Source organism: Cannabis sativa, chromosome 6 (assembly GCF_029168945.1).
Source record: "Cannabis sativa cultivar Pink pepper isolate KNU-18-1 chromosome 6, ASM2916894v1, whole genome shotgun sequence".
In the NCBI taxonomy this organism is placed as follows: domain Eukaryota; kingdom Viridiplantae; phylum Streptophyta; class Magnoliopsida; order Rosales; family Cannabaceae; genus Cannabis; species Cannabis sativa.
The window spans coordinates 986,227-1,001,510 of NC_083606.1; the positions used below are offsets into that span (position 1 = coordinate 986,227).

The following is a 15,284-nucleotide window of genomic DNA, read 5'->3' on the forward strand; positions in this document are numbered from 1 at the left end:
TCATATGGAATATACCATCAGGATCAAAGTCATACCATGCATGTACACGTGTCAAAAGATTAGCCCAACAAGGGTTATCATCCTCGGATAGAGTAATGAGTGATCACTCTCCTTGCCAAGTGGCATCATCATCCTTAAGTACTTATCTCTCAAAAACTTGAGCTCTTAATTTTGTGTGGAATAGCTAAACTCTCTAATCCGTTAAATAATTGGATCACAACTTGATAAAAAAGAGCTTCAAACAAAGACAAAGTACTACTTTTGGACTCTACTAACTACTCTACTCTTAGCCATTGGTATTTCTTTTTCAATTCTCATTACTCATTATTGGCATTGCTATATAGGTTGTTGTCAATCATATTACCACCGCCTATAATCGAATCAAAACTTCAACCCACCACAATCGATAAATACACATATATATATATATACATGTTATCAAATAGTTTTTTTGTATATACATCTTGGGTTGTGAATACATTTTACGTATATATAGATTGATTTTGGATGATCATTCTTAGAAAAATACTATTTTTTTAATTCTATGTCATACCAAGTAATATACAATATTGTTTGTACAATATTATTCTTAATAATATAACCAATTCATATCCAAACACTAGAGGCCATCCTTATATATATGATGGGGCCAAAGTGCTCAATGCCCAATTTGATTTTGGCTAATGTCCACAACCCTATTATGGTAAGAAAACTTTAACCAAAAGGAAAAAATGAAAATAAGAAGACAAAGAAAAACAGAACAAAACAAACCCCAAAGTGTGTGAAGAAGTATGTAATAGTATTGATATATATTTATAGGATTATATAAAAGAGCAAGAATCTGCCAAGGGAAGTCAACAAAATTTCAACTCTTATAAAAGTAGAGAAGCCAGCAGAATTATATATAAGTCAAAAGCAAGTTTAGCTGATTTTCGGATAAGAGGATGATTGGAGTGGACAAAAATAAAAGACATATAAGTATGGAGATCTTTTTTTTTCTTTCTTTCTTTTATTATTAATTATTATTATTATTATTACTATTATTATTATGTTTTTAAGTTGAGTGAGTCACTTCTTGCCAGTCATCATCATCAGTTCCGAAATATCGGTCTCCAAACTCGCCCATGCCCGGTATGACACGATAATCTCCGTTCAAACCACTTTCAATCTCAGATGTCACAATCTTAATTCTTGGGAATCTTTTGCAGACCACATGAATTCCTTGAGGTGCCTGGTTGTTCACAGCATTGTGAGTTTTAAACTCGATAAAACTTACAGCTTTTCGGTATGTAAAAAAAAGACTCAACTCAAAACACTTACAGATATGAGATTGAGAAATATGATGTTGGATTCAGGTACACCTTTCCTTAAGAGTAAAGAGATTGCCTGAACAGCCGAATTCCCTGAAGAAAAGATGGATAACAATCGATACAGTTTTACTTAACAAACATATAAATTAAGATTACCCAAGGACTTAATTTTAATTTGGTGTTAATAAACAAACCTGTGCCTAAAATAGGATCCAATAGTAAGACATGCCTATCTGAGATATCTTGGGGAAGTTTTTCGTAGACGAGCTGACATAGCATAGGAAAGAACAGTAAAAAAAATGGAAATGAAACATTTAAAGAACAGTAGGTACAACCATAGAACGAATCGAAACCTGTTGGCCATTGTCTCCTTCTCTGTGAATTAGAATTTTCCCAATCTTGATTCCCTTACAACATGCTCTCAAAGCATTCTCCATACTCTCACCGCTGCAATGAGAAGAATATTTAGAAACGCTCAGAGAACTACGAAAAACCAAACAAAAGAAGAAATGAGACAATGCTTTGCAAATATTACCTCCTGATTACTGACACACCACATAATCTCTTACAGAAGTCTACACCAGTATACACCGACTCTGCGAAAAAAAGAAGATGTAAACAAACTATAAACAATTACAGTTTCAAGAAATTGGAATTTCTTAGCCAAATCAAAATTAGAAAAAAGAAACAAAATAAGGAAGGGTATCATCTGTACAGCATAATGATATCTCAAAATGATGAAGAGTACATAACTTAGTCATTGGATAGGAAACATGCAGATGAAGCATGAGTCCTAAACTGACAACATAATGGTTTGTTTTTCTAAAGCGAGTAGTCACAATTAACCAGAAAGCTGAAGTCAAACTATATTTATTGATCATGAAAGGAAAAGGTACAAAGAACTAAAAAAGTTTCATGTGAATATCAGCTTACCGGTTGGAGTAACCACCTGCTTTTCGGTAAATGGCAGATGTCCGAGACCATGTTCAACGACCTGGTAATAGTTTTCAAGATCATTACTCAATGACTTATCTCATTCTCAAAATGCAAAATCATAAATAAATCTATATTCAAAGGAACAGATATACCCACCAAACGAATCAGCCGATCAGCATAAAAAACAAAATCATGCTTTGTTGTTTGAGAATCACGTATGAGGGTATGCATGCCCCGTATCTGTACAAGTCAGTCGGTAATTAGTGCCATAAAAAAGTTGCTGAGATTACATTAACAACAGAAAATGAAGCTTGACAAATAGTCAAATACCTGAAAAGTTGAATGTATAACGTATAAATTAGGATATATTTTACACAAGTCATGCTGGCCAAGCTTTGTACGGATGTGTTGTACAATCAAATCAATTGCCACATGATTATCTCCTCCACGGGGAATAATGATATCGGCATATTTTTTTGTAGGAAGAATAAAGTCATCAAATGCAGGCTTCACAAACTTTGAGTACTGCGTCAAATCAAAGATAAACATTTTAAGAAAATGAAACAGTGAATCAAGTAACAGAGACTGGCAGTGAACCCTGAACCCTATTGAGTGGAGATTTTCAAAAAGAGAATGACAATGTATAAACAACAAGACTTAGTTAAATGATAAGGGTAAACCATCTGTCGCAACGGTCACTTTCGGGACATTCATAGCTACTAAAAAGTACCACAACATAATTACCACCAAGTATATTTACTGACCCATTAAACTTAATTGAGGTCCATATAATTCAAAGATACTATCTCTTTCCAATAAGCATAATAACAAAACTGTATGAAGAGTTACTAACCTGATCAAGAACTGTACCAATATCCCTGTTTTTTTCAACTGTGTCGCGCCTAATCCTCCTTGCTAAACGAACATCAGCATCTGCACTGAAAAATTTTCAATGTGAAGTGTCTCAACTTAGTAACACTAATCAACATACCACGGCATCCCATGTACATTAAAGCAGAAATCTCAAAAGCAATGCTATAACACTGAATAAATAAATAAATGGTCAAATAAGCATCTCAAGACCACATATTTGTAGTAGTAACTAACAAAAAGCATCAGAATTACAGAGTAAAAACATCAAGCAGCCTAATGATAAAAAAGAAAATAAATGACCTGTATCGACAAATATCTTCATATTCATCAACTCTCGAACACGGGGATCGTGAAAAATGAGAATGCCTTCCAAAATTATCACGTCTGAAGGATTTACCTGCAGAGCATATTGTTGAATTCAGGGTCCTCAAATTGAGAATAATAATAGAGATAAGAAACATACTGATAAATGCATGCATGCACATATTTGTGTACTGTAATTACTGAATTACTTTAATTCTCTTTATTCTTCTCTATAGTATGACAAAGAGGCATAAAAACAGAAAGCAGTACATTAAACCGATATGTTAAGAAAACAAAAGTTACCCTTCTATGCTGGTTGTTTTTGTAGCTTTTGAAGTCATATTTTGGAATATCTACGGCTTGCCCATTCCTCAACTTTTCCATAGAAGCTAAGAGTTTTTCGGTATCAAATGCATCTGACAATAAAAGCAAGTTTGCATCAAAAGACATGAAAGAGACAGTCCGCACCAGATAGGAGAAATACATCATAGTTATGCTAGTTATGGCTTCAAACCAAACAGTTCTAAATTTCTAATAGACCTTAATAATTGGTTAAAACAAGATTATATTTTTGTGAAATTTTAGCAGGATACAGATATTAGAAACAAGGTACAATGGGCACTAATCACGTAAAGTTAAATAGCACAAACCTCATTGCTAAGTTCAAATGAAGTTAAAAAATATATAATCCTAGACATAGTGTGAGTAAAACAGAATTTCCCTCACCAGGATGATCAAAATTGTATTCATGCACTCTTGCATGTTCTTCTGGTGTCAAATTATGGTAAAAAGAATCCTGAGGAAGCATAAAAAAAGTATTATAAGAATGACATGAAACACACTTACACAGTGATATTTGTACAAATAAAAACCTACTCGATTTTACCTCAAGCATAAAATGAAGTGAAGATAAGAAAATTTGTGAAACAAACAAACAGCAGAAATATGGATTTCCATCTAGTTAAACATAATCTCATAAACCAGAAAATCCATAATTTCCCAAAACATGCCAAAAAATCAACTTTCAGAATCAACACAAAAATATTATTACCCTCAATGCTATGAGTTTTACCATGTTCAGCTGAAAAATATATAATTAAATTTCTTACAAGCAAATAATTTAATAAGTATATTTCAATTCTATTCAGGTAAGAAAACCAGAAGCTTAGAACACACAAATCATGAAAAATTTCATCATGAGATTACCTGGTTAACAAGAACAACACGCTGGTCATGAAGCTGCTGTATAATCATATCACAAACTGTAGTCTTACCAGAAGCTGCTCCGCCAGCAACCCCTGCCATGCAAAGAATAATGTGATATTAAAAAGAGGTAAAAGAAGAAAACTTTATGCACAAAGAACATAGCCCAGTATTTAGAAATACAAGAGACAGTAGTTATAGGGTGAAAAAAAATATAAAAAAATTAAGAACGACATACATAAGTAATTGAAATTTCAGGAAGATATTAAAAAAGTTATATACAATAAATAAATATTTTGTAGGTCCGTCCTTGATCACAGGATAATTTTTCCCACTACGTAGGATGATATCTTTTTAATAAAGAAAAGTGAACTATAGGCTGCGTATACATGTTCAAACTCAAGTAAAAAAAAGTATATACATACATGTATAATATATTAAAAAAATTATCTTTTTCTTATAAAAAAACAAAAATAAGTTTTCCAATCAAACTTTACCTATGACAAAAGGTTGCATAACAATGTTATCAGCAGCAGAAGTTGTTGCTTGCTCCACACCTGAATGTCTTTCCTGCAGACCATTCATGTGAAATCCAGAAAAATGAACCCCTGAGGAAGCTTCTATTAAATCCGCAACCGATTTAGACTCCATGCCCAAAGAGACCTACCCAATAACAGAAACAAGATTATGCAAAGAAGAAAATGAATAAACATAAATCATTATCCTCAAAACAAAACAAAAACACATCATGTCTAGCAATGTGATTCTCGACTCTTGAGTGTAAATTCTTCTGTACCATAAACAAACCAAAGTGTGCCCACCTAATATTATGGGATCTTAACTATTGGCTTTATATATTAGTAACAGTAGTAGTGATTGAACAAAACAAGCAACAACACCAACAACAACCTAAATGAAAATGCTATCTCAGTTACATATTCTTAATCAAAATATTCCCAATAATCAACACAACAACAGTCCAAGAACCGACACCACCGTGCCGCAAACAACATCATGTTCCGTGTACCAAATCAATCCAGATCACAAAAAAACGATTTCAAATTTCAATCCCACGGAATACCTCAAACATTCGACGCGTTATATCATTGTGCATTTCAACACATACCAATGCACAAAATCAACACCATTTAGTACTTAAAATCATACGCCCGATAATAATTCCTAACCAAATCAAAACGCAGATCCAATGTGAATACAAATATGCGTGTATATATATACATACATACATACATACACAAACACAGACAACAGTTCTCGATCAACCGAAACAAATTGATTGAATGAAAGAGGTCTAATTTCACATAAAATTGAACAAATTAATACACAGAATTGAAGTTTTTCGAAATGAAATCAACGATTGATTGATTACCATTGTTACCTTTTTGGAGCCTGGAAGCGTGAATTTTTAGAGAGAGAAAGTGTTTTTTTGAAGAATGAAAATTTACAGAAAGAGAGAGAAAGCTTATAAATAGTGGAAGAGACCTTGCACCAAGAAAGAAGAAGCTTTATATTTTGCAATGTGGTCCTTTATATTTCTTGAAATTACAAATAATCCCACTTTCTTGATTTTTTTTTTTTAAACATTTTTCATTGTTTTTAGTTTAGATATTTTTGTGGTAATAAATACAAAATCTATTTTAGCATTTTATTGGTGAGAGATTCATATGTATCCATTTTATATGGGTCGTAGTCATGTAAGATTCCAATAAATCTTAGGCTATTTTTATTTTATTATTATCAAGTTTAAATTATATTGGGTTTTTTTAAATACTCTTTTTATTTTTAAATAATTATAAATTGGTATAAAATATGAATAATAATAATTGGGCAAGAAGTGCTATATTTTATTTTTATCAATTTACAAAATAGAGTGTTCTATTTGTAATTATTTAAACTAAAAGTCCAAACTCATATTAAAAAAAATAGAGTGACCCAAAAATGTATAAACACTATACTTATATTGATAATGGTTGAAAATAAGATTACACAATTTAGGAGAATAATTTTTAATATGGAGTGCATGTGGTGCATGATGTAGAGTTCAAGTCTCCATAAAAAATATCATGTCCACTAAAATAAAATAAAAATTAAAATAAGTCAATTATCAAATATAATAATCAAATGTTTATGATTGTTTAGTTGACATAAAAAGTACCTAGATTTAATTTAAAGAAACAAATAGGCTGGATTTAGTGAGATATTTTATAATAAATAGTTAGGGATTCGATATATTATAATAATTATTAATTTTAAAATGTGTAACAGTTGATATATTTTTTTACACTAATAACAGTACGACACTTCGTAATAATATTGAGCATAACTAATAACCTTTCATATTAAAACTATTTTGAACCATCTAACAAAAAATTCAAAGAACTAAAAAATTAAGAAAAACTAATCAAAAACCCTAATTATAAAAGTATGAGACCTTGATGTCCCTACATACTCATATACTCATAGATAATAAACTATTTAAAACTCCACTAATTTATTTCAACATTTTTAAATTTTAAGGAGGAAATTTAGAATCTTTGACTCATGTTTTCACAATTTAAAATATTAAAAAATAAAATTCAATGGAATAAAAAAAAATTAGATCACTCACTCACATGTCCCTACTCATAGATGATAAATTTAGTGGGGGACAAACGTATAAACAAAAAGAAAGTGAAGGGGCAATTATGTAATTTCAAAAAAGGGTAATTTTTATTTGAAGGGGTGAAAAGTAAAAACAAAATGAAAATAAAGGGCGAAGGTGTAATTTCACAAAGAGTACGGTGGATTGGAGGGAAGAGTGGGTAGTAGGGACGGTGGGAGAAAGTGAAGATTAGATTTAGATTCCACCGTGGCACTGAATCGGATGTGGGCCCCACTTTAAGATGCCCTTTCTCTCAAACCCAACATTATATATTTTTTTTTTATGAGAAATGCTCCGTGCTTAGTATTTTCGTTAGTGTCATACTGTTATTAATGTAATTAAGTATCGTGTTTTATATAATTTTAAAAAATACTTTTTAAAAAATATTGTTAATCAATCGTAGAGCATTACATATAGAAGATGTTTAATACTACTGGTTCCAAATAATAATACTTATTTTTTTATGGCATTCTTATTAGGCATACTAGTGGTGTCCGATATTTTTTATAGGTGGCTTCTTACGATTGATTAGAAATATTTTTTAAAAATTATTTTTTTAAAATTATATGGTGTTGAACACTATTGGTTCCAAATAATAAATGTTTATTTTTTTATGAGCATTCTTATTGGGCATACTAGTGGTGTCCGATATTTTTTATAGGTGGCTTCTTAGGATTGATTAGAAATATTTTTTAAAAACTATTTTTTTAAAATTATATGGTATCTAATACTTAATTGCATTAATAGCAGTATGGTACTTCTTAATATTTATCTTTTTGTATTCAGGTAACGCTTCTCTATATTGCACTCTACGCTTCTTTCAATGCACTTTTACTTTGCATTTGGTTTAAAAGGTAATTATATTTCCACCTCATAAAATGATAAGTTCATTTATAATATTTATTCAAGTTTAAAATTATTTTTAAAAATCACTTTTAATATTTTTTTTCTCAAATTATCTTGTGTTAATTTTAATACATATTTTAATTTTATTTTTATAACTTTTTTTTAAATCATGTATAATTTTTTAATAATATTTCATATAATTTTTTATTTTAATTTTTTTTATAATATTTAAAATGTAATTTATTTTTTTTAAGAATATAAATTAGAAAAAAAAAATATTATAATTAAAAATATATATTTTATATAAAATAAAAATTATAAAAATAAAGTGCACTTAACAAATTTTCGGTGCAAATAAAATTCATTATCAAAATTTGCTGTCTAAAATTAAAACAATAATTAATTATGGAAATTATTAGTTAATAATAAAAAATTTATATTTTATAATTCCAACATTCCCATTAGTAGAAATTATATTATTTACTTTCTTCTTTTTCTGAAAAGGATATTATTTACTTTCTTTTGAGTTAGTGCTTTTTACAGATTTTGTCCTTTTTTTTCACCTGTACTTTTTCATTTTTTACTAATACCTAAGAAAATAATTATTTTTGTTAATTACACTTATTTTTATACTGTAATTCTTTCTGCCATATAGAATATTAATTAAATAAAAACACAACTTTTCACCCAAAAATAGTAGTTAATAGTGGAATGTGTTTTTAATGCATTTATATTTCTTTTCCTAAGTTATTCTTGGTAATAAGTAGTTATTTTAGAAAATCAACTAAAAAAAATAGAGCTTTTTATGGGTTATTCCCATGTGAATAAATTAATAATTTAATAAAATCCACATCTTTTAACTCAATAAAAATGAATATGAAAAATACAACTTTCCTAATATTTGACATTTTTGAGAGAATTTAGTTCTTTTCCTAGTAATTTCTTCATAGTTTGTGATAAGAGCATGATACTAAAAAGAGTAAAAACTTTAACTTGTTGAAAAAAAAAAAGGTTCAACTTTATGGAAAAAAAAAAATTATATTCTTTTTATGGTCGTTACATACCATTTTAGATCTTGTATTTCATAACAGTTACTTATTAGATTAATTTTGCTAAATAACAAAATAGTACTCTTAACTAATTTTTTATCAAAATAAATTTCAATAATAACCCGATCACAAGGTGTTATACATTTTCTACATCTATTATTCTTAGAAATTATCTTTGAGTTTTTTTTTTTTTTTTTTTGATTTAAGCGTTTATATATTACAACTATGCATAATCTGGGACTCGAACCCAGAACCTCCAACACACACGCATCCTCCTATGGCCACTTAAGCTAACCTCGAGTGGTTGAAATTGTCTTTGAGTTAGTTACTTAAAAAAATTACTAAAAAAATTGAACTTAATATTCTATTAATTTTGTATCATTTTTAAAAATATAAAATTTAAATTATCATTTTACAAAATTGGGAGTCCAAATCTAAAGTGGTGACCAATGCTGAGTCGATGTAATTATGTTTGTATATATATCTTTTATGATCACTATATTAATTAACATTAATCAAGCAAAAGAAACAATTATATTTTCTAACAAATATTAGACACTCGACAAGATAAAAGGAGAAGAATTATGAATAAAAAGGATTCTTTCTCTTATTCATTATTACAAATAAAACTTAAATTCTTTTACACACAAAAAAAAAAATAATAATAAGGGTCTATTTTAGTTTTTTTTTTAAAAAAAAAATAATATTTGATATTAAATATATAGCAACAAAATTAAAGACATCTATAGGCAAAAAAAATCATAAATAAATACTTCTATATTAAAACAAAATATTTTAAAATCAAGATAAAAATCTAGGTAGAGCATCTCATCAATTAAGGAATTATAACTTTTAAAAAATAAATAAATAAAAAATCCACCAAAGAATTTTTCACTCAAAACTCTATATATATTTAGTAACAACATCATTTTTACTTCAAGGCTAGCAAGGTTGATCTTAAGATAGAGTAGGTTTTACGAAAATAAAAATTATTAAATTCTCTATTTTAAAAAATATAGTATTTTTAAAAATTATTGAAAAATACGTATATTTTATTTAAAGAAAAAATATTATTGGCGTAAGACTGAGTGGAGCCTAAGTGCATGCTTAGTCCACCTTAACACGTGCACGATTGTTATAGGTGGTGTCATTTTGAATGGAAACCCTCAAAGTGTTACGAATCGATAATCAAGACATGTTAAGGTATAAAAATTACTATGTGATCACTTTTTTACAAAATAAATAAATAAACCATCATTTTTACTACATATATTCTTTTATTTTGATAGACATACATATTCTTTTTTTTATTATTGAGTACAATCGATAATATTATTCCTAACCAAATGGTTGGTGTAAATAATCTCTCCAATAATAATAATATAAAATAAAATCAAAGTACATATTCCATTTCTTTCCATATTATTATATTTGGCAAATTAAATTAAACCTAGCTTTAATTTCCCGATTTTCAGTATTTCTGTTTTTTTTTTTAAATATTATTATTGAAGAAACTATGATGGAAATGATTCTAAAGATCTCACATATTTAGTGATTAAATATTAGTTGTCTTAATCAAATATTTTTATAGATTTCATAATCAAATTAAGTTCATGCACTGATTTGACAGTATCAAATTTAATTATTTATTTCAATATATTGTTTGCTTTTTCTAAAAAATAAATAAAAGTTCTTCATAGTTAATATATGGTCATTATTATTAGGGTTTAAAGGGTAATTAATCTCATTTTATGATAACAAAAATAAAATAATTGAAATTTTAAAAAATAAAAATGGTATATGGCCATGCAAGCACACGTGAAGAACACGATATAGAATCATTTCATTGTTGGCTCTGAGTAGGCCACGTCATTCATTGAGTTTTACTTTATTTTATTATCTCTATTATTGATTTTTAACTTAAAAAATTTGGGAATTTTTTTTTTTAAAAAAATATTATTTTTATTTTATTTATAATTTTACGAACTAAAATTTTTATAATAATACACTTTTAAAGTTTAAAATTACAAAAATATATTTTACTACATAAAAAAGAAAATAACTAAAAAGCAACTAAAAATCAACCTCGCGATCACTATAAATAAACTATAAAACAACTAAAAAAATAATTTTATGATAACTATAATACAACTATAAATAAACTATAAAATAATTTAAAAAAAACAGTTTATTATTTTTACTAGAGATGTATTTTTGTAAATAAAAAAGTTCACAGAGTAAAATTAAAAAAAATTCCGTGTTGAAGTAATATTTGTAATTTTTTTTCAAATTTTTAGTCTATATTTTTACAAAATTTTCAAAAAATTATGCTTTATATTTATTATTAATTTTTTTCAAGTATTTAAGAGCACTCCCATCAATTGCTCTACTTTATTTTTAAAAATTTTTGAAGTCCTTATCAAACTTCCACAAAGCAACAACCAATTAAATTTTGTGATTCTTAATTTCTTAATAATTAACTATTTAACTTTTTTTTAACCAACTTAGAGAGTAACTTTAGAAAAATAAATTATAAGATATTTAAGTCTAAATATGTGAGTGAGAAATTTAAACTATTATATTTTTCTCCAAAAAAATATTTTATTTGATATTTATCTAAAATTTCCTAGATAGAAAGAGATTGATAGTGACTTAAGCTAGCATTTAGCTTTTTTGATCTTCATTTTTTAGTAACTTTTTTAAAACTTTTTTTGGTTTTTTGATGTATTCGAGTTCTAAAGATAACAATTTGGGTTTTGGAACTTGACCTAATAACCTTTATAATGTTCTCAAATATGTACTATGTGTGTTCAATGGTTACTATTATTTTAGTTGTAATTATCATTTTATGTGTACTAATTAATCTTTATAAAAATTAACAATTCAATCAAAATTTGCACAATTTTATAACTTTTTGTTTTGTCATGTATGGTTAATTTCTTTTTCTTTTGAACAAAGCTATACACTAAAAGAGAAAGTAGAATGAATGAAGAGTTACTAAATGATGAAAAATATAAGAGAAGGGTAAGAGAGTAATAGTCCTTTTTGTTGTTTGGTAAGAAGGAGAGTACTGATACATAATTATTTATTGATTATTTAAGATCTTTGTCTCCCGAACTATGACTTATCAATAATTGTGCCCATAAATTTTTCTAGCGGTAAAAAATGATCCCCGAACTATTCACAGTGTTGTAAAGTGATATTTCTGTTAAGTTTTCTTGCACGTGTCAAACAAAATAATGATGTGATTGTTTAGACAATTATCATATTAGCACCACGTGTACATTAAAAAATCATTAAACTAAAATTTAATTAATGATTAAAAAATTATGTAAAACTAAATTAAAAAAATAAATTATTTTTTCTAAATTAATTTTACACATGTGGTGTTAACGTGGTACTAATGTGACAATGGTGTAAACAACTATGTCATCATTCTATTATTTATGTGTGACAAAATTTAAAAGAATGACTAATTTACAACACTGTGAATAGTTCAATGATCATTTTTAATGGGCTAAAAACTTAATAGGGCACATAATATATAAGTCATAGTTCGAGGGATGAAATTTTTAAATAATCTTACTAATTTATAAAACTACTATTTTATCTTTATAACTATATTTCCTAATAATATTTGTTAAGAGTATTATTATAATTTACAATAATTAAAGATAGAGAGTTTCAATCCTTCCATTAATAAAAAAATTTAAATTAGTGACACGAGTAATAATTTATTATCCTTTCACCTCTTATTTCTCTCCTTCAATTCTTCCTACCAAACAAAGGAATTTGTCATTTCCTTCCATTTCTCTCTTTTCCATAGTGTTAAATTTTATATACACATGATTAAGGATAAAATTAAAAAATGGTAATCTTGTTTTTCACTTAATCTAATCAAGTAATATTAGAGATGTCTCTTTACAATTTTTGTTTTTTATTTAAATACCATAATATATTTTAATCATTTAGTGACACACTAACACCTCATTAATGATGACAGTAAGTATGTGATGTGGAAAAAATGAAAAAAGACAGAAAGAAAAGAAACACATCAATTTTTTTATATAATTTTTGAGTTTGGAATTTTTTGATTAAATTCACTATAGAGTATTATTTTAATAAATCTCTCTTGTACAATACATACATTCATCTTCATCCATTAGTATTTTTTCTTATATAATATTCATTAGAGATGTTCCTTGCAGAATTAAAATACTTAAAATTGTCTTAAAAGATTATGATTTTATGTATAATAATAATTTCATGTGGGGACAAAAATGACAGAGAAAGTGACCTATAGTTTGTCCGTACATATTATGTATAATAATACTAGTACTTACCAAAGTGGTAGGGTATGCTACTATTCTAATTTTAGAATGCCATTTTTATATAAAAAATAAATAAAAATTAGAATAATACCATTTCTAAAGATTATTATTTTTATTTACTTTTTGAAATCAAAAGATTATTACTATTACTATATTATTGTATGATCATCAAAAGCTTGTATTATATTGTATTCATTTCATTGTAAAAGGTGAAAATGTCCTCACTCATATTGTAAAAACTATACAACTTTACCATTAGATATACACAGGGCCGATCTTAAAATTTAATGAACTATAAAAAAAAAAATTAAAATATTATTTTAAAAAAAATATTATTATTCGAAATCAATAAATATATATATATATATTTAAAAGGTGATAAATTTTTTTCTCCTAAATTAGATCCAAATAATCCAAATAACAACATTAACCTAAAATTGTTAGGTTTATAAATCAAATCATTTACCTATCTTCATTTTTCTTTCAAATATTTCTTGTCATCTTAAATAGTACTATTATTTTTTCTTAATGTTATTTACTAATAAAACCATATTTTCTCTCTCTCAAAAGACTAAACGTCTTCTTCTATGCTAGGGTTTTATCATGTTTTCTCTTCTCTTGGCTAGGGCGCTACTGCTATTCTTGCAACTCGAAAGATATAATATATAAGTGAATATTATTACAGAAAACTAATGATACCTAACACCACTGAATAAAATATATTGTAACAATAAATTAAATTAAAATATATAGAATTCGATATTAAATTTTATATTAGCACCATACAACATCTCGTAACAATATTAATATGTGTAACTAGATAGTTGGCTTAATTTAGGTCAAGATAAGGCGAAGAACAAATCAATGATATTATTATCGCGATTTTGGGTGTGTACTTGGATCCAACTTATTGTGATGAGTTTAGGGTTGTGTCTATTCCCAATAGCATCTCATAAATCATTGCACAATCTATATAGTCAAGAGTAAATTTTCACAAATGTATTTGAAGATAATGTCAACAAAATAAATATAAAAGGGCCCTTTTGTCTCAATAATACCCCAAAAGATATAAAGGATAAATTAGGGCCCTTTGTGTTCCATTTTGTAGGACCTTTTGTTTGGATTGAAAAGAAGAGTAGAGGAAGAAATGGCTTTGCAGCTACCTTGGCTATATAGTTGGTGGGGTATTAGTTGTAATGTCATTCTTGTCGACCTAACTAATATATATTTATATAATCTTTTACATCTTAATTCTCCTTTGATTTTTGTTTTTCAAATCTTAAGTTTCATGCCTCTTATTTTTCTTCTTATGTGTTCTAAGAGAAGTGACATTAATGCTTCATCATTTTGAGAAGTTCTTATATATTACATGAATAGTTTTATTCAAAAGCAATGTTAATTAAATAATTAACTTTTAACTGAAATAATTAGAAAATGCTATAGGATATGTCAGAATCGGCTCTAAAATTTAGTGGGTCATAGAAAAAAAAAAAAAAAATTGAGCCCTTAGAACTAAATGTGATATTTTTCAAAATTAGTAAAAAAAATATATAATTTTAAATGGAGAAATTTTATTTTTGGTCTCTGGACTAGGTGTGCCCTAGACATAGGCCTTGCCCGCCTATACTTAGGGCTGGACCTGGATATTCTAATGCTTTCCAATAGTCTAAGTAATATTAAGTATTTAGGTATCTAGATCTCACTTAATGATATGGAGCTCCCACAAAATTATACATAGTTTTTCAGACTATTAACTACTTAAACTAATGTT

At 27.1% G+C, this 15,284-nt stretch overlaps 1 protein-coding gene across 1 annotated transcript; it reads right to left on the bottom strand.

The window, feature by feature from the left end:
• Positions 1 to 854: 854 nt before the first annotated feature.
• On the bottom strand, positions 855 to 6,124 carry LOC115694675 (uridine kinase-like protein 4). The gene is made up of 15 exons (XM_030621759.2): positions 6,016 to 6,124; positions 5,123 to 5,288; positions 4,629 to 4,720; positions 4,149 to 4,218; positions 3,726 to 3,838; positions 3,420 to 3,516; positions 3,100 to 3,179; positions 2,577 to 2,771; positions 2,403 to 2,486; positions 2,244 to 2,304; positions 1,846 to 1,906; positions 1,664 to 1,757; positions 1,505 to 1,577; positions 1,321 to 1,403; positions 855 to 1,231 (listed from the first exon to the last, which is right to left on the bottom strand). The coding sequence occupies exons 1-15, from the start codon at positions 6,016 to 6,018 to the stop codon at positions 1,055 to 1,057; spliced, it is 1,449 nt and encodes a 482-aa protein (XP_030477619.2). The 5' UTR covers positions 6,019 to 6,124; the 3' UTR covers positions 855 to 1,054.
• Positions 6,125 to 15,284: the final 9,160 nt, after the last annotated feature.